Raw genomic sequence first — 24,852 nt, 5'->3', positions numbered from 1 at the left:
GCCGTGGGGGGGCGGGGTGTTGGTGTGTGTGAGGGGAGGGCGTCGCCGTGTCTCACGCCGTGGGGGGGCGGGGTGTTGGTGTGTGTGAGGGAGGGCGTCGCCGTGTCTCACGCCGTGGGGGGCGGGGTGTTGGTGTGTGTGAGGGAGGGCGTCGCCGTGTCTCACGCCGTGGGGGGGCGGGTGTTGGTGTGTGTGAGGGGAGGGCGTCGCCGTGTCTCACGCCGTGGGGGGGCGGGGTGTTGGTGTGTGTGAGGGGAGGGCGTCGCCGTGTCTCACGCCGTGGGGGGGCGGGGTGTTGGTGTGTGTGAGGGGAGGGCGTCGCCGTGTCTCACGCCGTGGGGGGGCGGGGTGTTGGTGTGTGTGAGGGGAGGGCGTCGCCGTGTCTCACGCCGTGGGGGGGCGGGGTGTTGGTGTGTGTGAGGGGAGGGCGTCGCCGTGTCTCACGCCGTGGGGGGGCGGGGTGTTGGTGTGTGTGAGGGGAGGGCGTCGCCGTGTCTCACGCCGTGGGGGGGCGGGGTGTTGGTGTGTGTGAGGGGAGGGCGTCGCCGTGTCTAACGCCGTGGGGGGGCGGGGTGTTGGTGTGTGTGAGGGGAGGGCGTCGCCGTGTCTCACGCCGTGGGGGGGCGGGGTGTTGGTGTGTGTGAGGGGAGGGCGTCGCCGTGTCTCACGCCGTGGGGGGGCGGGGTGTTGGTGTGTGTGAGGGGAGGGCGTCGCCGTGTCTCACGCCGTGGGGGGGCGGGGTGTTGGTGTGTGTGAGGGGAGGGCGTCGCCGTGTCTCACGCCGTGGGGGGGCGGGGTGTTGGTGTGTGTGAGGGGAGGGCGTCGCCGTGTCTCACGCCGTGGGGGGGCGGGGTGTTGGTGTGTGTGAGGGGAGGGCGTCGCCGTGTCTCACGCCGTGGGGGGGCGGGGTGTTGGTGTGTGTGAGGGGAGGGCGTCGCCGTGTCTCACGCCGTGGGGGGGCGGGGTGTTGGTGTGGGTGAGGGGAGGGCGTCGCCGTGTCTCACGCCGTGGGGGGGCGGGGTGTTGGTGTGTGTGAGGGGAGGGCGTCGCCGTGTCTCACGCCGTGGGGGGGCGGGGTGTTGGTGTGGGTGAGGGGAGGGCGTCGCCGTGTCTCACGCCGTGGGGGGGCGGGGTGTTGGTGTGTGTGAGGGGAGGGCGTCGCCGTGTCTCACGCCGTGGGGGGGCGGGGTGTTGGTGTGTGTGAGGGGAGGGCGTCGCCGTGTCTCACGCCGTGGGGGGGCGGGGTGTTGGTGTGTGTGAGGGGAGGGCGTCGCCGTGTCTCACGCCGTGGGGGGGCGGGGTGTTGGTGTGTGTGAGGGGAGGGCGTCGCCGTGTCTCACGCCGTGGGGGGGCGGGGTGTTGGTGTGTGTGAGGGGAGGGCGTCGCCGTGTCTCACGCCGTGGGGGGGCGGGGTGTTGGTGTGTGTGAGGGGAGGGCGTCGCCGTGTCTCACGCCGTGGGGGGGCGGGGTGTTGGTGTGGGTGAGGGGAGGGCGTCGCCGTGTCTCACGCCGTGGGGGGGCGGGGTGTTGGTGTGTGTGAGGGGAGGGCGTCGCCGTGTCTCACGCCGTGGGGGGGCGGGGTGTTGGTGTGTGTGAGGGGAGGGCGTCGCCGTGTCTCACGCCGTGGGGGGGCGGGGTGTTGGTGTGTGTGAGGGGAGGGCGTCGCCGTGTCTCACGCCGTGGGGGGGCGGGGTGTTGGTGTGTGTGAGGGGAGGGCGTCGCCGTGTCTCACGCCGTGGGGGAGAGGGGTGTTGGTGTGGGTGAATGTGGAGGGGGTAGTGTACCTAGTGGTGTTTTTGTGAGGGGGAGGGGCATTGTTGCAGGTAGGAGGGTTGGTGTGGGGGAAAGGCCTCTGTGCCCCTAGAGATGCATGGGGGGAAGGGCCTGGATGTGCCTGAAGCTGCCTGTGTGCAGGGACAAGCCTTGCTCTTCCCTGTCACACTTTTCTAGACTCTTCATATAAAGCCGGGATTTCGAGGGAGGACCTACTCGTAGGGCGTGGCGGGTTAGGTAACGCCCTGCCTGAGCCAGAGCCCAGCACCGAGCCGGAGCCAGCGCCACGTGCCTACTTCCCAGAGACGTGGCTGTGGGACCTGGTCCCCGTGGGGTGAGTGAGGAGCTCCTGCAGACCTTCCCTATGGAGCAAGCTCCATGCCTGGCCCTCTAAAGCAGTGGTCCCCAAACTTTTGAAGGTTATGCCCCCTCTTCCCCTTGCCCCCACCCCTTGCCCCCACTCTGGAGCTGGGATCAGGAGTGGGGCCGCGGCTCCAGGGCGTGGGAGCTGCAAACTGGGGTAAGGGAGCTGAGGGTTAGGGTGCAGCTGGGGGTGGGGCTGGGGCCAGGAGCAGGGCCAGGGACAGAGCCATGGCTAGGGGCGGAGGCAGGCGCAGAGCCGCAGCCAGGCTGCGATGGGGGCCAGCAACCAGGCCTGCAGCCCGGTGCGACTCTGCTCCTGGCCTCACCCCTGCACCCACCCTCCACCCCGGGCTGGGAACGAAGCGGTGGCCAGGGGCCAAGGCTGAGGATGGGGCTGGGGTCCGTGGCTGGGGGCTGGCAGCCAGGTCCCTCAGCCGGGTGCAGAGCCGTGCCGAGGCTGGGGTGGGGCTGGAACAGAGCTGGGTGTAGGGCAGGGCTGGTGGCGCTCCCCCACCCCCATGGGGGCTGGCCTGGGCCAGCCACGCCCCCCCTCCCCCAACATTCCTCCATGCCCCCTTAGGGGGGTGGGCCCCACAGTTTTGGTACCTCTGCTCTAAACACTTCCCTTGCTGCTTCTGTGCTGAATCCAAATATCCTGAGCCAACCCCAGATAAAGGCTCCAGACAACAGGGACAGGGAAGGACCAGTGGGACTACAAAGACTGGCGCACCTAAGGAAGGGGGGCAGCCATGGCATTGCATCTCATTTCTGGCCTCCACATTCCTAGGGCACGCTGAAGGTAGATTCAGCCCCCCGCTTAGAAGAGAGATACCTCTGGGCTAGCCAGCAAACACACTTCCATGCTGGCTTAGGGCTGCTTTAAGCCCTCTGTGTGTTTCAGTAGTAACCTTATCAAGGGCAGAACTGAGTCCAGTGTCTAAGCTTGGCAGAATTCAAATTTAATTTTTATAATTATAATTTTGACAGATAATATTGCTGTTTATTTTTAAGGGTTTTTTTTTTCAATTTTTATCAATTTAAATATTCACAGTTGCACAGAATTATGGGCGTTAAGCAATGATTTTATTTTATCTTTATCTATTTGAATTTTCACATTTGCAGAAAATGATGGGAGGTCAGACAACAGGGCAGGCCAGACAGCAATTATTTAATGACAATAGACATTGGTAGTGACTTTCACTCAGAGGCCAGCAGGCCTAGTGGACAGGTCATGGCTCAACAGTTTTTCCTACCCCGAAAGTCCTGGGATGGGCCTCTCTGATGGTGCCAAGCCGTCCAACAGTGGTTCATTGTTCCCCAGATGGATGGGCGGAGGGGAAGGTCGTGGGACCAGGCCCTCCCTTTTCACCAGATCCTGGCCCAGTGCACAAGGGAAAGAGGCATGGAGTGCCTCACTTGTCTCTTCCTAGCATACCTGACCCGTCTTCTATCAGTTACATCTGCTTCCGACCTCCCTGCTTTCTCTTCGGCTTGGTTGCAACCTCTATCCCCTGCTAGCGGGGAGTTACCAATCAGTCCCAGCAGCTCAGTTGGTCCAATAAGTGATTCCCAGTCCCCCTCCTAGTGTTCAGTTATTCTCCCTCATCCGCCTGCCCTGCTGTTAAGGAGTTGGGGGGCGGGGATTAGACGGCTGTTCGTCTGGAACCTCACCTTTAACCTTGCCGCCTTGGGTGACTCTGCCAGGAGGATGAGACTCCTGACAGCATCGCTCTCAGGATCATGGGAACACTCATGCCGCTCCACCACATCAAGGTCACAATTCTCTGGGACTGGGACATGAATTTGGAGGATGCATGTGCGTAAATTCTTTTAATTTGGAGACACCATTGTACACAAGGGACACTCCCTGGGATTCGATATTATTGTGCAACATACAGCTGCCATCCAGAGGCTGAGGTGGGATGACAGACAGAGAAAACCTGAGTTGCACGTTTGTCTAAAATTGCTTTGTGTCTGTCCCGGCCCAGCGAGGGGGGCTCCAAGGACATCCCAGTCTCGGTGCCCGACACCATCACGGAGTGGAAGGCTGGGATGTTTTGCACGGCAGAGGTGGGCTTTGGGCTCTCCCCCACAGCCACCTTCATGGCCTTCAAACCCTTCTTTGTGGAGCTGGCCTTGCCGTACTCCGTGATCCGGGGAGAGGCCTTCGCCCTAAAGGCCACCGTCTTCAACTACCTGCAGCAGTGCATCAAGGTGAGCGCCGCCTGGGGCTGAGCTGCTGGGGCTGGTGACCTGGGGCTGGGGAGCTGGGCAGTGGCGCAGGCTGACAAGTGGCACTGGCAGTCACTGGCTGTGACCTGGATGCCCCACAGTAACCCTGTGACCACTGAGGTAAACACATCACAGTGAGTGGGGCCTGGCCTGATCCCCAGAGGGGCCACCTCTTGGGCTGGAGCTGGCGCGTCCCCCACAGCCCTAAGGGGGCTCTCGTGTTGGGCCCCACAGGTGCGGCTGACGCTGGTGGAGTCTGCACAGTTCCAGGTGCAGGCAAGTGAGGACGGCGCCTACACCAGTTGCCTCTGTGCAGATGAAGGGAAAACCTTCCAGTGGGAGGTGACAGCGAGCAGCCTGGGTAAGGGGCACTGGGGGCTCTGTGCCGGAGGGGAGGGGCAGGGAAGGGGAGAGGGGCTCTGCACAGTGGGGGGGCAGAGAGCCTTCACAGGGGGGTGTTGGAGCCTTCACACAAGGGAGGCAGGGAGGGGTCTTTGGAGGCTCTCCATGGGGGGACAGATGGGTAAGGAGCATTGGAGGCTCTGGTCTCGGAGTGAGAAGGAGGGCGCAGGACAGGGTCACTGAGAGCATGGTGCAAGGGGAGGGGATGAGAAGAGCTGCTGGGTTGAAGGGGCTGAGAGGACGCCCCAACAGTGAAACCCTTTACAGCCTGCTTGCAATTTCCCACAGTCCCCACTTCCCTGTGTCCTTTCCTTCCCCTCTGGCCTTCTCTCCTCCATTCTCTCTCTCTCCATTTTCTTTCTTTTTCTACTTTTCTCTCCCTTCTTCACCACCCTACCCCTTCAAGTATCCTCCCGCCCTCAGCCCCGGGGTTCTCTCTGCCTCAACCCGGGGTTCTGTCTCCCTTGGGCAGGGGCGTTGGTCTAACGGGGGCGTCTCCCACCTTGCTCGGCAGGAGAGGTGAACTTCACCGTCAGCACTGAGGCTCTGCACACCGAGGAGCTGTGCGGCAATGAACTGGCCGTGGTGCCGGCTCAGGGGCGAATGGACACTGTGATAAAGCCCCTGCTGGTCCAGGTCAGTGTCTGGTCGGGGCCTCTGGGGAGAGCAGAGCAAGATCTGGTGCCTGGGTCTCACCCCCTGGTAGCCGTGGGCCGAGTCTGCACTTGTGACTGTTCTTTGTCCTGCCACAGAAAATAATGTCCCAGCTCCGCACAGTCGGCATCCCAGACCCCGACCTGCACTGGCCACGTCACACGGCCCCATCACAGCGAGATCAGGGAGCTGGCAGGAGAGTCCTGGGGCAGACAGAGATGGGGGTTAACCCCAAGGGGGGTGGCTGAGTGTGACACACGGGAGGGCTCGAGGGGGCGGAGGGAATTAGCAGCGGGAAACTCTGTGCTGAAGAGGAAGAAATGGCAAGATCTGCTGGGCTGGGAACCGTCTCCCCGAGGAAGGGACGGGAGCCCCATCGCTGGAGCACTGAGAGCTGGATGTGCCTGAGCCCCACAGCACGGGCTGTAGGGAATGATCCTGCCCTGGCTAAGGGCACTGGCTGACCTAGCAGGCCCTGTCAGGCTGTGACGTGCACAGTCCCTCGTCCTGACCTTCTGTCTGATGCTCCTTCCCAACAGCCGGGGGGGATCCTGGAGGAGAAGGCGCACAGCTCCCTGCTCTGCCAGGAAGGTAGGATCCCAGCACCTGTGCGGGGCTCAGTGGGTGTCACTAACGCGGGGAGACGCCCGAGCCGTCACTTGGCTGCAGCACGTCAGTGATGGCTGGGCCGCTGGATGGCTCAGCTAGGGGCACAGGAGCGGCCAGACTGGACCAGGGGGCATCCAGACCAATGTCCGGCCTGGGACAGGGTCCAGGCCCAGCTGCCCAGGGAAGATGCACTCCCTAGTGGGCAGTTATGGAGCCGTCTGCCACAGGCCGAAGGCTCGAGTACATCTGGCTCCTGCTCCCGAGTGTCACTGGACCCCTGTTGCGCCAGCTCCTCTCCCCTTCAGCCTGGCCCCTGTGTGTATGATGCTCCCTGCAGAGCTCGTCACACTGGCTCTCTGGGGCCAGGAGAGGGACTGAGTCCCACAGGCAGGACCCCACACTGTGAACCCCCAGCCCTCACCCTCCAGGGCACGTATGTGCCACAGTGGCTAGATTGTCAGGCTCAACGGGTAGTGATCAATGGCTCCATGTCTAGTTGGCAGCCGGTATCAAGTGGAGTGCCCCAAGGGTCGGTCCTGGGGCCGGTTTTGTTCAATATCTTCATAAATGATCTGGAGGATGGTGTGGATTGCACTCTCAGCAAATTTGCGGATGATACTAAACTGGGAGGAGTGGTAGATACGCTGGAGGGGAGGGATAGGATACAGAGGGACCTAGACAAATTGGAGGATTGGGCCAAAAGAAATCTGATGAGGTTCAATAAGGATAAGTGCAGGGTCCTGCACTTAGGATGGAAGAATCCAATGCACCGCTACAGACTAGGGACCGAATGGCTAGGCAGCAGTTCTGCGGAAAAGGACCTAGGGGTGACAGTGGACGAGAAGATGGATATGAGTCAGCAGTGTGCCCTTGTTGCCAAGAAGGCCAATGGCATTTTGGGATGTATAAGTAGGGGCATAGCGAGCAGATCGAGGGACGTGATCGTTCCCCTCTATTCGACATTGGTGAGGCCTCATCTGGAGTACTGTGTCCAGTTTTGGGCCCCACACTTCAAGAAGGATGTGGATAAATTGGAGAGAGTCCAGCGAAGGGCAACAAAAATGATTAGGGGACTGGAACACATGAGTTATGAGGAGAGGCTGAGGGAGCTGGGATTGTTTAGCCTGCAGAAGAGAAGAATGAGGGGGGATTTGATAGCTGCTTTCAACTACCTGAAAGGGGGTTCCAAAGAGGATGGCTCTAGACTGTTCTCAATGGTAGCAGATGACAGAACGAGGAGTAATGGTCTCAACTTGCAGTGTGGGAGGTTTAGATTGGATATTAGGAAAAACTTTTTCACTAAGAGGGTGGTGAAACACTGGAATGCGTTACCTAGGGAGGTGGTAGAATCTCCTTCCTTAGAGGTTTTTAAGGTCAGGCTTGACAAAGCCCTGGCTGGGATGATTTAACTGGGAATTGGTCCTGCTTCGAGCAGGGGGTTGGACTAGATGACCTTCAGGGGTCCCTTCCAACCCTGATATTCTATGATTCTATGATTCAGTGGGGGGAGCTTGGGATTGAGAGAGGGGCTGTGATTGGGCGAGAGACCCAAACGGTGAGGAATGGAGGGATCCAATTGGCTGGAGGCAGGGGCAGATTCCCAGCAGACCTTTAACGGTGTGTCTTCGCCTTCATGTTACGCAGCATCCGAAGAAATCTCCTTGCAGCTGCCTGCGAACGTCCTGGCAGGGTCCGAGCGGGCCCATGTGACTGTCCTGGGTAAGGAATTCCCGTGCCCCCTCCCTGTCAGGGCACGGTGCCCTTCGCCAGCCAGCCCGTCTGTGGCCCAGCGCTCTGATCAGAGAGGCTGGGGTATCATGGATGGAAAAGACCAATGAGGTCTAGTGGGTGCCTGGGGCCAGGGCAGGACTGGTCCCTGCAGTCTGTGCTCCAGGGCCTCGTCCCCAGCAAGGGGCAATAGACTCCCACGGTGATGCCATGAAGCTGTACCAGGGCATTGGCGTCTTGGCTATTCAGCACCACGTATCTGCGTAACCCCACCAGGCCTGAATCCAACTGGGGGCTCTGGGCCCCAGTGAGCCAGGACTTCACAGACATGGTGTTAGGGACGGGGCACCTGTTGTGCAGCCTGGTAATTCTCTGCTCCCCCGACTCCTTTGGTGCCAGGAGACATAATGGGCACGGCTCTGCAGAACATAGATCGCCTGCTGGCCATGCCCTACGGCTGCGGAGAGCAGAACATGGTCCGATTTGCTCCCAACATCTACATCCAGCAGTACCTGGAGAAGAGCGGGCAGCTGAGCCCGGAGATCAGACACAAGGCCCAGGGATTCCTCCAGAGCGGTGAGTGTCCTCCTGCCCCTGCGCTCCCAGAGCATGGTGGGACCATGTTAGGGCCGTGTCCATGCCACCTCCAGGGCCCGGATTCCAATCCAGCCCCAGATCAGCGCCCTGGCTGGCTCTGGGGGCCAGGGAATGTGATCCGTGGCCTTTCATATCTGGGGCACCAATTCCAAGCCCTAGGTCATAAGGACTGTTTGACTCAGGATTCAGGGAATGGGAGAGGAGCCCTTTTCCCTCTAGGGGGCGCTGGTTGGGATCTAGCCCCAGTTCGGGCACTGGTGGGTTTCAGGGAATCAGGGCACTATTCAGCCTTAACTCCATTCCCCTATTCAAACCTACCCCGGAATCTCTGAGTCTCAAGGTCGTGGGGGAGGGGAGGGCTAGCGGGCCCCACGGGGCTTAGGCTGGGGGTGGATTCTAGCCCCTGGGGGTGAGCGGATCCAGGACTCACTGTCTCCCTCCTGTCCCCGCAGGCTACCAGCGCGAGCTGCTCTATAAACACAACGACGGCTCTTACAGCGCCTTTGGGGAGAGCGACGCCGTGGGCAACACCTGGTGAGGGGCCGCATGGCACGGGCAAGTCAGGGCTCTGGGTGGGCAGGGCCTATCGGGCTGCAGCCTGACCCCCAGCCCCTCTGCTATCCCAGTCCTGCTCCCCACACAGGTCTGCCCCACGTACTCACTCAAACCACCCCCCATTCCCGTCCTGGGCTCCCCTGACAGCTCTGCTCACCCCCACAATGCTGACCCCCATCCCCGTCCCCCACACGCCTCCCTCCTGGCCCGCAGCATCACCAGCAGAGTGTCCCTCTAACGCGTCTCTCCCCGCCCAGGCTGACGGCCTTCGTTCTCAAGTCCTTTGGCCAGGCCAGACCCTACATCTCCATTGACGAGAAGCACCTAGAGGACGCCCTAAAATGGCTGCAGCGCCACCAGCTGGAGAGCGGCTGCTTCCGTAGTGTGGGGAAGCTGTTCAACAATGCCCTGCAGGTGGGAGGCTGGGGGGATGGGCTGATGGGATGGGGGAAGAGGAGACAAGCTGGGGAAGGGGATGGGGGCCCCTCATGGCAGCTGGTTGTTGTTACCCGGTTTGGTCTGGGGGATTTCCCTGGGTTTTTAGCAACGGCTGAATGGGTTGAACGGCCGAGGCAGCAGGTTATTGCACCGAACAATGGAGCAGCCCTGGTCCAGCCACCCCTGGCTCCTGTACAGCCCGGTCTCCCTGCAGGCACTGAGCAAACCCCGCACTCATTGCATGGCATGAAGAACCTGATGGGCAGGACCCAGCCCAGCCCTGAAGTCATGCAACTCCCACAACTCCCCATGTGGCTCAGTCAGAAGGGCAGCTGCAGTGCATCATGGGAGATGTAGTCCAAAGGAGCCCAAGTCTATAGGGGAACGGGGGCACAAGGCTGGTGCAGCTGAATGTTGAACCGGTTTGCAGTGGAAGGTTTCGGTTCAGGTTGCCAACCCAAGAGGCTGCGATTTGGGCCCCACCGACCCACAGCAGAATGTTGCGTTTCCATTTTCCCAACAGAAATCAAAATGTTTCAGCAAAAATAACATTTTCTCTCAAAGTTTTGGTTTTGTGGAAACTGCATCGTCTGTGGAGAAATCATTTCAGCAGGAAATTCCCACCCAGCTCGAGTCACAGCCTAATTCCTGCCACTGCCCTGGAGTTTGCAGGGATCCGGGACTGTATGGAAGGGGCCGGGGCTGTACCCAGCTGTTTGGGAGCTAGAAGGAGACAAATTTTAATCAAACGCATGGGGGGACTATTTAATAAGCAGGAATTCGCCCAGCAAGGGACAAATCCCTCAGCCTCTGCAGAAACAGCCCCTGGTCTTCACAGGAAATCTGGCAAATGTCAGTTCAAACCAACTTAACAGCCTCTGGTTCCAGGTGGCCTCAGACATGATTTTATACTGAAATTTTATACAGCCCTGACAATGGAGCAGCTACGGGCACTGCCTCTCCCTATAACAAAGCTGTGGAACTCACTGCCACAGTGTGGCCTCCCTGGCTGCTATGACTGGGGGCCACTGCTTGGGACCCAGAGGGCCTGACAGGTCGCAGCAGGAGGCAGGACCCAAACCCAGCCACTTGGAGCGCTGGCGCCGGTTCTGTTCTGGCCCAATGGGCTTGTGCTGGGCAGCGGCTCACCTGTTCCTGGCAAGGTGGCCCACAACTCGGTCTGAGCCGGCTCCCGGTGTCTCCATCCCCCTCAGGGCGGCGTGGTGGACGAGCTCTCTCTCTCGGCTTACATCACGGCAGGGCTGCTGGAGCTGGGGCAGCCGCTCACGGTGAGGCCAAGCCCTGCTGTCCCAGGGGAGGGGCCAACAGTCAGGGGGAATGGAGATTGTTGGTGACAGTGAGGGGGGAGTCAGTGCCAGGGAAGGGTTTGGGGTGAGACACGGGAGCCGTGGGTGGTTGGTACCAGGGAAGGGTTTGGGGTGAGACGGGGGAGTCGTGGGGGGTTGGTACCAGGGAAGGGTTTGGGGTGAGACGGGGGAGTAGTGGGGGGTTGATACCAGCGAAGGGTTTGGGGTGAGATGGGGGAGTAGTGGGGGGTTGATACCAGGGAAGGGTTTGGGGTGAGACGGGGGAGTTCTGGGGGGTTGGTACCAGGGAAGGGTTTGGGGTGAGACGGGGGAGTCGTGGGGGGTTGGTACCAGGGAGGGATTTGGGGTGCTGTTGGGAGCCGTGGGGAGAGGGGTTGGTACTGGGAAGCGGGTGAGGGAGAGACTGGGATGGGGACAGTGGAGTCAGGGCATCAGAAAGATGCAGCAGCTCGGTCAGTTTCTGGGTCCAGCTCCGGCTCTGGCTCTGGGCGTGGCTTGGGCGGGCTGTTTATAGATGGGCCCATGGCAAAGGTGGCGGTGGGGAGGGATGGGTCAGGGGAGATGACAGATGCCTGCCTGGTGGAGCATTGTTAAGGCCCCATGGGGTGGTTGCCGGGGGACGTGCGCAGGCCCCAGGCGCAGGGTGTCTCCTCTGGCCGGCTCAGCCTGACGGGGAGTCTGTTCGGTGTCTCCCCCGTCCCAGGACCCCATGATGACCAGGGCCCTCCGGTGCCTCCAGGAATCGAGCACCAGTGACCTCTACACGCAGGCGCTGCTGGCCTACGCCTTCGGGCTGGCGGGGAGCACAGAGCTGCGGGGCGCCCTTCTGCAGAGCCTGGCCCAGCACAGCATCAGCTCGGGTACCGGCAGCCCCTCGCTCTAGTGCTCTCCTCGCTGCCGGCCTCTCGACATGGCAGGGCCAGCTGCCCCCCACGGCTCTGCCCACCCAGGTGTCATCCCTGCCCTGGGGCCTTCTCAGCCTGGCAGGGGAGCTGGGTTTCTGTGGCCCAGTCAGTCCGTGGTCTCTGCTGAGGCTGCCAGTGAGGGGCCGACGCGCTGGGCTCTGTCATGGGGACACTTGTCCCCTCAGACCTGGAGTGAGATCGGCCCGCCATTTCCCAGAGCCCAGCACATGGAGTGAAGGGGGACAAGTCTGGGTCGCTTCCAGGCTGGGGGTATCGGAGCTGAGAACCTACAGGGGCAAAGCCCCATGTCCCACCCAGCCCTCTAAAGCACCCGGGGCCAGGAGCATGATGGGATCCAGTGGGCTCAGAGCCCGTGGGGCAGGGCTTTGCGTAGGCAGCTCCCAAGGGGAACGGGCCATAACCGAGCCCTGGGGAGATGCCGCAGGATCCCAGCACCCATCCTGTGTTGGGGACATCCCAGCTGGGGAGTCCCTGCCCGAGTCTCTGCTTGGCCCAGCTAATACTGGGAGGGGAACAGACTGCATTGGGCCAGGGCCGGCTAGGCCCTGCTGTCTCTGTATGTGGGAGCTGGGCAGAGGAGGAGGTTTCTGTCTGCATCATGTGCCCCCCACGTTCCTGCTGGGCAGTTGCCCGTCCCCCAGCTCCAGTTCCCCTAGCCTTTCCCTGCACAAATGGCCTTGTGCCACTCCCAGCCCAGCCCCCAGTGTGAGCTATGCAGCCTGGGGTCAGCTCCCCATAGGGTGGGAGGTCCCATGAGAAGCATGAAGCCCACTGGGAGCATGGCTGGGGACACAGGAGGTGGTGCTCCTTCAGTGCTGAGCTGAAGGAGCCCTCGTCATGAGGCCAGGAGGCGCTGGGAGTGCCAGGTTGGGTCCCTCACACTCATCATGAACAGGCCCCGTGATCTCTGTGCATCTCCTCGGCTCCATTTGAGCTCAGACTGAGCCGTGCTGGGAGCTGAGGCCTGGTGCGCTCGGTTCCTGCCGGGCCCTGGAGAGATATCCCCCCACAGAGAGGAGCCGGCTGCGTGGTCTACGCGGCTTGGTTGTGTCATAGCTCAGATGAAAAGTCCCTTCTCTGCAAGCCCTGGCACAGCAGCTGGAGATGGTCTGTGCCCACAAGTTGTGTGTGTCGCCTCCTGCCCTGCCCCGAGGTGAATAAGAATTTCTGGGAGTAGCACATGGCTCCTGCCCCAGGGAAGGGAGAGGTGGGTGCTCTGCTGCTGGGGGCACCAAGGGGCCACCAGGCACTGTGGTAAAACAGCCCTTGGGTAACAGGACACATCTGTGAGGTCCCTAACACCCCGTGGGGTCTGGTGATAACCCAGTGTCTGGTCCACCGCTGCCCTTCAGCTGGGTCCAGCTCCCGCTCCAGCCTCAGGGGGCCCACATTAACTCAGGGGCTCTCTGCCCCCCTCTAACAGTGGCAGCACGAGGCATAAGCAGACAAAGCAATTGCTTAGGGCCCAAGCAGTTCACAGCCCTGCCAGCTCTGTGCGTAGGGGTGGGGCAGGGAGGAGGCCTCTGGGTGCAATGCTGTCTGCACCCTACGCCCCATCAGGGTTTCTCACCGGCTCCATTTGAGCTCAGACTGAGCTGTGCTCCTAGGGGCGCACTGAGGGCCCATTGGACACTGGACAGAAACAGCCCTTGGGTGAGGGTCCCATCTTCAAGGCCCCAGGGATCACTCAGGAGGGGGGTGTTAACCCGGCATCAGCTCTGCCCCATGCCCTTTGGCTGGGTCAGGCTCTGGGCAGAGGCCCAAACTAACACAGGGGATCTCTGCCCCCTCTAGTGGCTGCGCACCAGAGGTTTAGGGGTCGCCTGGAGCCAGTGACCCACCTGGCCTCAGCTTTTAGCTCAGGCACCAGAGGTTCAGGGGTTTCGAGCTCAGCAGAAGCTCAGGGGTTTAGAGCCAGAGGTCCAGGGTTCAATCCCTGCTGATGACCCACCCAGTGGCATCATGTTACATTTGTGTAGCCCTGCTGTGCGCTCTGAATCAGCTGCCGTGTCCTGCCCCAGAGGACACTGCATTCAGTGCGGGGCAGGCGTCCCTCTGGCCTGGGAAGCCCCTGGGGCCCCTTTGGAAAGCAAACAGGTGACCCACTGTATTGTAACTGCAGCCATGGGGCTGCCCTTCCCTCGGCTCCTCTCCTAGGGGGACAGCTCCACTGGCAGAGGAAGGTGAAGGCCCTGCCCAGCCCCTACGGGAACAAGGCCCCGTCAGCGGAGGTGGAGATGACGGCTTACGTGCTCCTGGCCTATCTCTCCCTGCCCAATGTGTCTGCTGCTGACATGGCGACCGCCACCCAGATCGTCCGCTGGCTCAGCAAGCAGCAGAACCCCTATGGGGGCTTTGCTTCCACACAGGTAACACCCCTGCCCTTAACCCTGGTGCAGGAAGGGGCCAGGAGCTGCATCTCCACAGCTGAGCCAGGCCCTTCCTGGGAGAGGGAGTCCTGGGTGCCGAGCCCCCTGCCCTCAGGGGCCGGGAGCCGGGGTCCCGATGTCAGCGCCCCAGCAGGTCCCGATGTTGCCGCAGTGAGTCTGAGCTCCTCTCCCCAGAGCGTGACAGCAGCTCGGTGACTCTCTTTCCCCAGGACACGGTGGTGGCCCTGCAGGCCCTGGCCAAATACGCAGCCCTGACGTACAGCACGAGCGGGGCTGTGTCGGTGACAGTGAGCTCCCAGGCCGGGGCCCGGCAGCAATTCCACGTGGAGAACGCCAACCGGCTGGTGCTGCAGCGAGCGGCCCTGCAGGAGATCCCCGGGCAGTACACGGTGCGGGCCAGCGGCGAGGGCTGTGTCTTTGTGCAGGTGAGTGCAGGGGCCCCTGGGGACCAGCCGGCCCAGCGGTGACTGGCTGTGACCTGGCACTGCCCCACGGCACCTGGCTCTGGGCCCAGGCTCTGATCTGCTGTGGCAGGACGCAGCAGGCTCTTCCTCAGCCCTCCTGCTTTTCTCCCAGCTGACTCTGCGCTACAACGTGCCGCCCCCAAAGAGCGCCGTGACCTTTGACCTGCGGGTGGAGACAGAGCCGAAGGAGTGCACCGAGAGCGCCAGATCCCACTTCAGCCTCGTCCTGCACGCCCGGTATGAGCCCCAGCCCCCCACCCATCTGGGTCTGAGCTCCCGGGGGCAGGGACAGGCCCCAGGCAGTAGGGAAATGGCCGGGGCAGAGCCGCCCCACTGCAGGGCCGGGGCATGGCTGGAATCGCTGTGGGAGCCATCCACCCCCAGGGCTCGGGGCAGAGGCAGGGGCCCCCTTGGAATGTGCCAGGGACTAAAGAGCTGGTCCCGGGGCTGATCTAGAACAGACAGTCAGCTCCCAAGACACTCCTGGGGCCAGGGCCCCTTGCCTGGGGAGCTCAAGGCTGGCTGGAGGCTAGTGGGGCTGTCATAACCATACAGCTAAGGGTAGCCTAAAATTCCTCCATTACCTGTAAGGGGTTAAGAAGCTCAAATAATATGGTTGGCACCTGACCAAAAGGACCAGTGGAGAAAGAAGATAATTTAAAACTTTGTGGGAGGGAGGCTTGGTTTGTGCTCTTTGTTTGTGTGTTTTCTTGGGAGGCAGAGAAGCACCAGGTCAGGCAGAAATCCATCTCCTCCAAACAATCCTGAAACGAGTCTCTAATCTTACAAAAAGTGTAAGTAACCAAGGTAAGGCGCATTAAGTTATCTTTTGTTTTAGCTTGTGAATTTTCCCTTTGCTAGAGAGAGGTGTATTCCTGTTTTTGTAACTTTGAAGTTGCCTAGAGGGAATTCCTCTGTGTTGTAAATCTTTTGTTACCCTGTAAAGTTACCTTCCATCCTGATTTTACAGAGGTGATGCTTTTACCTTTTTTTTTCTTAATAAAATTCTTCTTTTAAGAACCTGAAATGATTGTCAGTGTCCTTAAGACCCAGGGGTTTGGGTCTGTGCTCACTTTCTAACCAATTGGTTAGGATATTATTCTCAAGCCTCCCCAGGAAAGCGGGTGTAGGGGCTTGGGGGGATATTTTTGGGAAGATAGGGCTTCAAGTGGCCCTCCCTGAATGTTTGTTTAAATCACTTGGTGGTGGCAGCGATACCAAGGGCAAGGAAGGAATTTGTGCCTTGGGGAAGTTTTTAACTTAAGCTGGTAGAAATAAGCTTAGGGGGTCTTTCATGAGGGTCCCCAAATCTGTACCCCAGAGTTCAGAATGGGGAGGGAACCCTGACATGGTGGCAGCGTGGAGGGATCATTTTGAACCAAAAGCACAGAGCTTAGGATTTTAAAAGGACAATTTCTTTTTTCCTTTTGGCTGCTTGGAAAACAAGGAGGTTTTTTTTTAAAGGACACCTTTTTTTTTTTAAGCTGAGAGCAGCTGGAGTTTTTCTTTCTCTGCCTAAGGGCAGGGTAGTTAACTTCCTGCAAGGGAATTCCTAAGTGGGTTTTTTTTTTCTTTCTAGCTCTTGGGTTAGGCTAAGCTAAGCACATGAAGGCTAGGATGACGGAAAGTGAGGTCCAAAAAAAGTTAGAATTAGCCAGATTGGAAGCTGAAGAGAGACAGAAAGAACATGAAAGACAGATGGCCTTTAGGTGCTTGGAGTTGGAGGAGAAGGAAAGAGAGAGGCAGCTTGCTGAGAAGGAGATGGATTTCTGTCTGATCTGGTGCCTCTCTGCCTCCTGAGAAAACACATAAACAAAGAGCACAAACCAAGCCTTCCCCCCTTACCCTCAAGATTTTAAAGTATCTTCTTTCCCCATTGCTTGTTTTGGTCAAGTGCCAACCAGGTTATTTGAGCTTCTTAACCCCTTACAGGTAACAGAGGAATTTTACGCTACCCTCAGCTATATGGTTATGACATGCCCCCCAAATCACAGATGGTGCTGGACAGCCTGTTCCACACTGGCTGTGATTTCTTCCTGATTATATAAAAACTAACAAAATGTCCCACATTTCAAGAACAATTTTAACCAGTTGATTCTGGGAAACTTTTACGGGACAGTGCATCAGCCACTTTGTTAGAAGTTCCTGGAATGTGTTATATTTCAAAATCAAAGTCTTGGAGAGCTAAACTCCACTGAAGAAGTTTTTTGTTCTTTTCCTTGATGGTATGAAGCCACTTCAACACAGCATGCTTGGTTTGCAAGTCAAAACACCTTCCCCAAACGTATCAGTGTAGCTTTTCCAGAGCATACACAATAGCGTAACATTCCTTTTCGGTGATTGACCAGTGGCTTTCCCTTTCAGACACTTTTTTTGCTGAGAATCACGACAGGATGCAATTCTTGATTTCTGCATTAAAACTGCTCCCACACCATGCTCAGATGCATCCGTGGTTACTAGGAAAGGTTTGTCAAAGTCTGGGGCCCTGAGCATAGGGTCAGACATAACTGTCACTTTAAGCTGGTTAAAGGCCTTCTGACACTCTTTAGTCCACTATCATAGAATCATAGAATATCAGGGTTGGAAAGGACCTCAGGAGGTCATCTAGTCCAACCCCCTGCTCGAAGCATGTCCGATCCCCAATTAAATCATCCCAGCCGGGGCTTTGTCAAGCCTGACCTTAAAAACTTCTAAGGAAGGAGATTCCACCACCTCCCTAGGTAACGCATTCCAGTGTTTCACCACCTTCCTAGTGAAAAAGTTTTTCCTAATATGCAACTTAAATCTCCCCCACTGCAACTTGAGACCATTACTCCTTGTTCTGTCATCTGCTACCACTGAGAACAGTCTAGAGCCATCCTTTTTGGAACCCCCTTTCAGGTACTTGAAAGCAGCTATCAAATCCCCCCTCATTCTTCTCTTCCACAGACTAAACATCCCCAGTTCCCTCAGCCTCTCCTCATAACTCATGTGTTTCAGTCCCCTAATCATTTTTGTTGCCCTCCACTGGACACTTTCCAATTTTTCCACATCCTTCTTGTAGTGTGGGGCCCAAAACTAGACACAGTACTCCAGATGAGGCCTCACCAGTGTCGAATAGAGGGGAATGATCACGTCCCTCCATCTACTGGCAATGCCCCTACTTATACAGCCCCAAATGCCGTTAGCTTTCTTGGCAACAAGGGCAGACTGTTGACTCATATCCAGCTTCTCGTCCACTCTAACCCCTAGGTTCTTTTCTGCAGAACTGCTGCCTAGCCATTCGGTCCCTAGACTGTAGCGGTGCATTGGATTCTTCCATCCTAAGTGCAGGACTCTGCACTTGTCCTTGTTGAACCTCATCAGATTTCTTTTGGCCCAATCCTTCAATTTGTCTAGGTCCCTCTGTATCCTATCCCTACCCTCCAGCGTATCTACCTCTCCTCCCAGTTTAGTGTCATCTGCAAACTTGCTGAAGGTGCAATCCACACCATCCTCCAGATCATTTATGAAGATACTGAACAAAACTGAACGGCATTTGGCTGTTTCTTTTTGGTTACATCTGTCAGTGGGGTGGCGATTTGGCTGTAGTGCGGTACAAATCGCCTATAATATCCAGCCAAGCCTAAGAAGGATTGGACCTGTTTCTTTGACTTTGGGACAGGCCACTTTTGGATAACATCCACTTTGGCCTGCAGGGGGTTGATAGTTCCTTGACCCACCTGATGTCCAAGGTAAGTCACTCTGTTTAAGCCTATTTGACACTTTTTAGCCTTAACAGTTAGTCCTGCCTCCCTTATGCGCTCGAAGACCTTCTGGAAATGCTCCAGGTGTTCTGCCCAGGAATCACAAAATATAGCCACATTGTCAAGGTAGGCGACTGCAGACTCTCCCAATCCCGCTAGGAGACCATCTACAAGTCTTTGGAAGGTGGCAGGTGCATTCCGCAGCCCGAAAGGGAGCATATTAAATTCATACAGCCCGATGTGTGGTGAAGGCTGACCTTTCCTTGGCGGATTCATCTAGTGGTACCTGCCAGTACCCCTTGGTTAAGTCCAAGGTAGAGATGAACTGGGCCCGTCCCAGTTTCTCCAATAGCTCATCTGTGCGTGGCATTGGATAGTTGTCTGGGCGAGTTACAGCATTTAGCTTACGGTAGTCCAAGCAAAAGCTTATTTCCCCATCCGGTTTGGGAACTAGAACCACTGGAGATGCCCATGCACTGCCAGAGGGGCAGATTACACCCACCTGTAACATATCCTGGATCTCCCGTTCTATAACAATTTTGGCTTGAGGAGCCACCCGGTAAGGTTGGGCTCTAATTGGGCAAGCATTACCTGTGTCAATGGAGTGGTATGCCCGTTCGGTCTGTTCTGGGGTGGCTGAGAACATTGGTGCGAAGCTAGTGCACAGCTCCTTGATCTGCTGTCGCTGCATACGCCCAAGGGTCATGGAGAGGTTCACCTCTTCCACGCCACCGTCACTTTTCCCTTCGTAGTAGACACCTTCAAGCCACTCAACATCATCTCCTCCCTGGGCTGCAAACTGACAAACCTTTAATTCTCTGGAATAAAAGGGCTTTACAGAATTAACATGATACACTTTAGGCTTTAGGTTTGACGTGGGGGATGCTATGAGATAGTTAACAGCTCCCAGATGCTCTGGGCTCACAACCCAGAGCAGGCAGAGGGCATTAGAGATGCTGGCAGGTCTGAGAAGACAGGAGGCCTCCCCTCCCTGTCCATCCCCCTGGGGTCTGTATCCAGAGCAAACCCCAACCTCAGCGCACGGCTCCTGTTGCAGGTACAGCGGAGAGCGCTCAGCCACCAACATGGCCATCATCGAGGCCAAGCTGCCGTCCGGCTACACCCCCGTCAAGAGCTCCGTGAGGCAGGTGAGCTTCCCAGGGAGGAGAACACGCCGGGCCAGTCACAGCGTGAAACCAGGGGCTGATCCATGGGGGAGAGCCCAGACCCCCAGGAGAACACAGATTGCAGCTCTGACCCCCAGGGGGAGCTCTCCCTGCAGAGCCCTGCCCCCTGCAGCTGGTCACTGTGCAGCCCTGGGGTCTCCCATCCAGTCACTGAGCAGGTCCTGACCCTGCTTAGCTCCCCCAGAAGAGGACGCCCATGTCTAGACTCTCGCCCCTCCCCCAGCAGACACCCAGTGCGCAGCTGTGACTGACGTGGAGGGTGGCAGCCAGGCCCCTCGGCAACGGGGGCATTTGGTGCCCCATGTCCCAGCCCCCATCAGAGCAGACACTCCTGCCCCAGCCCCTCTGTTCCTGGCTCAGCCGTTTCCTCCCTCTGCTCCTAGCTGGAGAAGCAGCGTTTGGTGAAGAGGCTGGAGGTGCAGAACGACCAGGTGACGCTCTATCTGGACCAGGTGAGTGTGGGCGGCTCAGGGCTCCAGGGGGGCCTGGTGTGAATGGGGAGGGCGTGTCCTGCCCTGGCTCCACCCCCATTACAGTTGCTCTCGTGGGCTCTGTGTCACACGCACGGCGTGGGGTCACTGAAATCTCCCCTGCTTCAAGTGACCTGTTTCCATAAAGGACGGGGAGACGGGACCAGACTCAGCCAACCCCAGGGAGGGCCGTGAACCGAGCGATGGGGAGCTCAGGGTTGTGGAGGCTGGAGCTGGGCCCTGAGTGTGATGAAAGGGGTCACATTTTGCAGGGGGGTAAACAGGGATTCAGGGGGAGCCTTTTCTCACTGCTCCAGGCCGCAGGGGCAGAGGGAAGTGGGTTGGGCCAGTCCGAGCCTCGGGGAGGAGGGGGTTAGAGCTGCCAGTGCAGACGTTCAGCCCAGGGGCTCGCTCTGTCGCTCTCTCGGTAGCTGACGAAGGAGGCGGCGAGTTTCACCTTCTCCCTGGAGCAGGATTTCCCTGTGAAGAATCTCAGAGCAGCCCCAGTGAGACTGTACGATTACTACGAGACGGGTGAGTCCCGCCCTGGTAGGGCTGCTCCCGCGGGCCCCATGCTGCAGTCTGTGGCTGCAGAGCGGGTGTCCTGTCCTGGCTCCGCCCCAATTACAGCCACTCCTGCGGGCTCTGTCTCACAACCAGTGCCTGGTTAGAGGGTGGTGCCATTGGAATCCCCCCTGCTCCCTGTGACCCGTGTCCATAGCTGATCTCCCCCTGCTCGGGCCTGAGCGCAGCACTTGGGCAGATGCTGGCAGATGACCAGCCGTGGGGCCTGCGGGGGTCAAGCTGGAGACACCTGCTGGAGGCATGTTCCTGGGTTCGATCTGTGGCGTCGGCTCACCGGGAGGGACATGGGAGCCGTGTGCTCTTCGGGCTCGTGGGGCGCATGAGGCTGGTGTAACTGGAGCTCTCCCAGCAGGAATGGCCGGAGCAGGTGTGTCACTCCTCTCCAGGGCCCCACACATTTACCCTGCAATGCAGCTCCTCAGAATCCCCCAGAATCCTTTGTGCTGGGCCAGGAGGTGGCAGGATGGTTTCCATGAGTGCCTGGAGTTCACAGCCCCACTCAGACAGTGGGGGGCGACCTCCCACTCCCTTCTTGGGGTCAGACCTGCAGGAGGGATCCCCTGGCGCTGGGGTAACAGACTCTGCCTGTGTGGGATTAGGGGGAGCGGTTCATATCCCCCCACTGGGTCTCTCCTCCATTCCTTACATCCCTTGCTGTTCCAGGTGAACACACAGAGGCTGAGTACAGCGCCCCCTGCGGCTCAGGTAGGTGTGATGTACCCACACACAACTCCAGTCCCTACAGCTTTATGGGTGTGGGGAGTCAATGGGCGGGAGAGGTCTGTGTGTGTTGTAGATGGCAAAGGATGGGGAGATGGGAGCATGGAACCCACCAGGACCATGTGTGTGGGGGGAGAGACATCTGGGGAGAAGGGTCTATGTGGGGCACAAGGGAATCTCTCTTGAGGGCAGGGGGTGACTCTGAGGGGAGAGTCTTTGTGGGGGTTGGGAGAGTTCTGGGAGGTCCATGTCTACAGGTGTCTGCCAGGTGTGTGTGTGTGGGGGGGGGCTGATTTTGATCCTGTCTCAGGGAATGTTTGTGTTTGTTTAAAGCCCCTGATGTCGACAAGATGGAAAATTCCCGCTGAAGTCCCCGCCCCTGCTGGGCAGCCCCCTCCCATCCATCCCGAGAGCGCCGCGCCAGCAACCAGACACCTCAGGATCAGGGCAGCACGGACAGGCCTCATGTCATCTGCTGCTCTTCCCCGTACCAGCTGCCCTATCCTTCTTAGCGTCCCGCTTCGCTCTGCAAACTTCCCACTTGCTATCCCATCTCTCGGCCTCCAAACCAGCCCGTGTGATCCCAGCTGTCTGTCACACGCAGGGACCAGTGGCTGCAGTGGGGACCCCTGGGGTTTGCTGCCCATCCTACCTGGAGCAGCAGGTTCAGTGTAAAACAAAATACAAAAACCCACCTCTTTGTGAGGCTGTTTTGTCGCTTTGTGCCTGCCCTGCTGCTGCTGCTCCTCGCACGGCTCCTGTGCATCCTCAGAGCAGCCAGATCCTGGGACCGTGGCTCTGTCCCCTTCCCCAGCCCTTCGGTCATTGCTGTGGGGTTTGGCTTTAACCCTGGGGAGGGCAGCGTCAGTGACAGCCCCCCCCCCCGGGTTCCAGCCCTGGCTCGCAGAGCTGCTCTTGTTACACACATCTACATGAAAATGAACCAATTCAACTGAAGTTAGTTTTTAAATCAGTTTACTTACACCAGTGAAAACCTCAGTGTGGATGCATTTATTATGGTGTGAAGGAGGGTTATTTTAGTTTAGGTTCAATCAATTAGGAATTGAAGTTAAACCAGAATCAACTCTTCTCTCAGACTGACAGAAGCACCTCTACCAGCTTGCATGGGTTGAACTAAATTGGTTTTAAAAGGCCAGGCCTAAGAGAGGGAGGAATAGCATGTCTGATGCCTTACTACTCTTGCTTGTTTTGTTACCATCTGTTTAATTCCAGGGACTAAGGAACATTGTGGGGAAAGGCGATCTCTGTGAAAGTCTATCCCCAGTCAAGCTAGGTGTGAGAGCCTAGTATACATGCTCTGAGATACCCAGCCAGTCCTCCAGAGACCCCAGGGCAGACCAGACTTGACATTCCTGATACTTACAGGGTAAATAAGACGCAAGAAAAATAAATACATAGACCGCGCAGACCCTCCCTAGCCATCGTAAAGAATCAAGAACTCTTTGTGGGTCCCCTTTAAAAGCGGGAAACTCATTTTCTTTTGTGCAGATATTAAAGGCACCTGATTCAGTTTATAGCTGCAGGGGCTTTCCCCAGGGCCAGAGTGTGAAAGATTCACCAAAGAGTCACGATCACGAGCTCAGTCTCAATTGGAAAGGATGACACAAATATATCCCAGAGGGCTGCATGTGCCTGTCTAAGGGGGAAAGAGAACTGGACTTTAATATTTGGGGAATAGGATGTGCTCCCATATTGAAAGACGGTATTGTCCTGTGTACAGGCAGGGGGCAGTCACAAAAAGGCATTTCTCCTTCTCTTTGCCTGGGCCTGGCTTCTGTAAGGATAAGGTTACACTAACAGAGCTGGTGGTATTTAATTCCTGCTGCCTGTGACGTTTGTAGGGGGAGCTCGTAGCAGCCCCTCTATTTAGGCTGCCATGATAAAATAGGTTTCAGAGTAACAGCTGTGTTAGTCTGTCTTCGCAAAAAGAAAAGGAGGACTTGTGGCACCTTAGAGACTAACCAATTTATTTGAGCATGAGCTTTCGTGAGCTACAGCTCACTTCATCGGATGCATACCGTGGAAACTGCAGAAGACATTATATACACACAGAGACCATGAAACAATACCTCCTCCCACCCAGGACAGTGGAGGTATTGTTTCATGGTCTCTGTGTGTATATAATGTCTTCTGCAGTTTCCACGGTATGCATCCGATGAAGTGAGCTGTAGCTCACGAAAGCTCATGCTCAAATAAATTGGTTAGTCTCTAAGGTGCCACAAGTACTCCTTTTCTTTTCATGATAAAATAGTCTTTCTCTTTGAGATGCTCTCACCCCGTCATTGTTTGCTGTGGGTCTTTGATATTCAGCCCTCAGGCTGGAGAATTGGCTTTTCTTTGTGCCATCAGATTCCATTCAGATATTGCTTAGATAGGAACCCCAAGGTTTCTACCTTTTTTTCATTTGTGGACCCCTAAAATATTTCCAGTGGAGGTGCTGACTCCCTTGGAAATCTTAGAGTTTGCGGACTCCCAGGGGGCTGCAGACCACAGGCTGAAAACCACTGTTCTGTGGGAATGACGGCCTTTCGCGAACTCCTTAAACATAGTTTGCCAACCCCCGTTTGTCCTTGGGCCACAGCTGGAGAACCACTGACATAAACTGTTCAGAACAATCCCCATTTCCCCTCCAGCACTTGTGCTTCTGCCAGAATATCACTGATCTCGACCTTCCACAGAGCCGCCTCCTGCTGCCCCCACCAAAGCAGCAGCGCCAGCTCCTGTCCTGGGAACAAGTGAGAGCTGCTCTAGCAAGAGGGGTGGGCTTCCCTCACTGGGCACAGAACATGGCTCTAGTGGCCCCTGGCACCTCTGGGCGATCACATGGAGCAGGACCTCCATCCCACCCAGCCCACAGAGCCGAACAGCCCATCACCCATCCAGGACAACAACCTGGTCCTGCTGCAAGTGAACAGAATGCTGTGGCTCAAGTAGTAGCAGCCCGGGCTGAAGGCTCAAACACACAGAGGGAGGTGCATGCTTAGCAAATATTAGATGCCCAAGCAGTGTGGGAAGCCCTGCGGTGTGAAGCCTGGAGACTGAATTCAGTTGTGAATGTCTCAGACCCAGGGCTGGCTCAGCACAACCGGAGCCTTGGAGATGCAGCTGAAAACCGCAGAGCAGATCAAATGGAGACAGCGCAAGAGAGAAGTGGGTCCCTGCGCAGCCCGCGTGGGCTTAGGTCCCACCAGCTCTGCTTTCCCTTTATGGGGACCCTCTGCACCAACTGTGGCTCCCCCCCAGGGGCTGTCTCGGGATGCCCAGCTGTGACCGAGGGCAGAATTGGGCTCTGTGATGCCAGGACTGGCCATGACCGAGATCTGAGCCATTCCATGGACACCAATATAAGGGATACGGACCCCAGGCCTGATGCCTGATGCTCACCTGCTTCCTGAATCACTCTCCCCTGGACAGTGGCCTCCCACCCCACCCCCAGCTTCACCAGCCCCAAAGGGCCCTGTTTGCCTGGTGGGACTGAAATCCAGGTGACTTTTCAACCATCCCAGAGGTCAGGTAAATATTTGAGGATAAACCAGCAAGGGGCAGTGACCTGGGGCCAGATCTCTGCATCCCTGGAGCTGGCAGAGAGCCAGCGCAAGCAGGCAGCAGCCTCACTGTGTAGCAGTGGTGAGCTGGAGCCGGTTCACACCGGTTCACTGGAGCGGGTTGTTAAATTTAGAAGCCC

The 24,852-nt window shown here is 57.8% G+C and overlaps 1 protein-coding gene across 2 annotated transcripts in view; it reads left to right on the top strand.

Moving 5' to 3' along the window:
• LOC311513658 (alpha-2-macroglobulin-like protein 1) overlaps positions 1-22,140 on the top strand; it is a 59,937-nt gene extending 37,797 nt beyond the window's left edge. For both annotated transcript variants that reach the window (XM_084615631.1, XM_084615632.1), the window contains 19 exons: positions 1,951-2,107; positions 4,125-4,350; positions 4,603-4,729; positions 5,285-5,406; positions 5,964-6,015; positions 7,678-7,752; positions 8,161-8,337; positions 8,811-8,892; positions 9,171-9,327; positions 10,566-10,640; positions 11,383-11,539; positions 13,763-13,974; positions 14,205-14,420; positions 14,572-14,696; positions 19,242-19,332; positions 19,755-19,823; positions 20,273-20,375; positions 21,090-21,131; positions 21,480-22,140. In XM_084615631.1, coding sequence (XP_084471757.1) covers positions 1,951-2,107; positions 4,125-4,350; positions 4,603-4,729; positions 5,285-5,406; positions 5,964-6,015; positions 7,678-7,752; positions 8,161-8,337; positions 8,811-8,892; positions 9,171-9,327; positions 10,566-10,640; positions 11,383-11,539; positions 13,763-13,974; positions 14,205-14,420; positions 14,572-14,696; positions 19,242-19,332; positions 19,755-19,823; positions 20,273-20,375; positions 21,090-21,131; positions 21,480-21,514 — 2,300 coding nt within the window. In that variant the 3' untranslated portion in view covers positions 21,515-22,140. The remainder of the gene's footprint in view (positions 1-1,950; positions 2,108-4,124; positions 4,351-4,602; positions 4,730-5,284; positions 5,407-5,963; positions 6,016-7,677; positions 7,753-8,160; positions 8,338-8,810; positions 8,893-9,170; positions 9,328-10,565; positions 10,641-11,382; positions 11,540-13,762; positions 13,975-14,204; positions 14,421-14,571; positions 14,697-19,241; positions 19,333-19,754; positions 19,824-20,272; positions 20,376-21,089; positions 21,132-21,479) is intronic.
• Positions 22,141-24,852: the final 2,712 nt, after the last annotated feature.

The sequence above is a fragment of the Lepidochelys olivacea genome (assembly GCF_965140295.1).
Source record: "Lepidochelys olivacea isolate rLepOli2 genome assembly, chromosome: 27".
NCBI lineage: Eukaryota > Metazoa > Chordata > Testudines > Cheloniidae > Lepidochelys > Lepidochelys olivacea.
The sequence above is the reverse complement of the archived record's forward strand: the minus strand, read 5'-3'. Positions and strand labels throughout refer to the sequence as shown.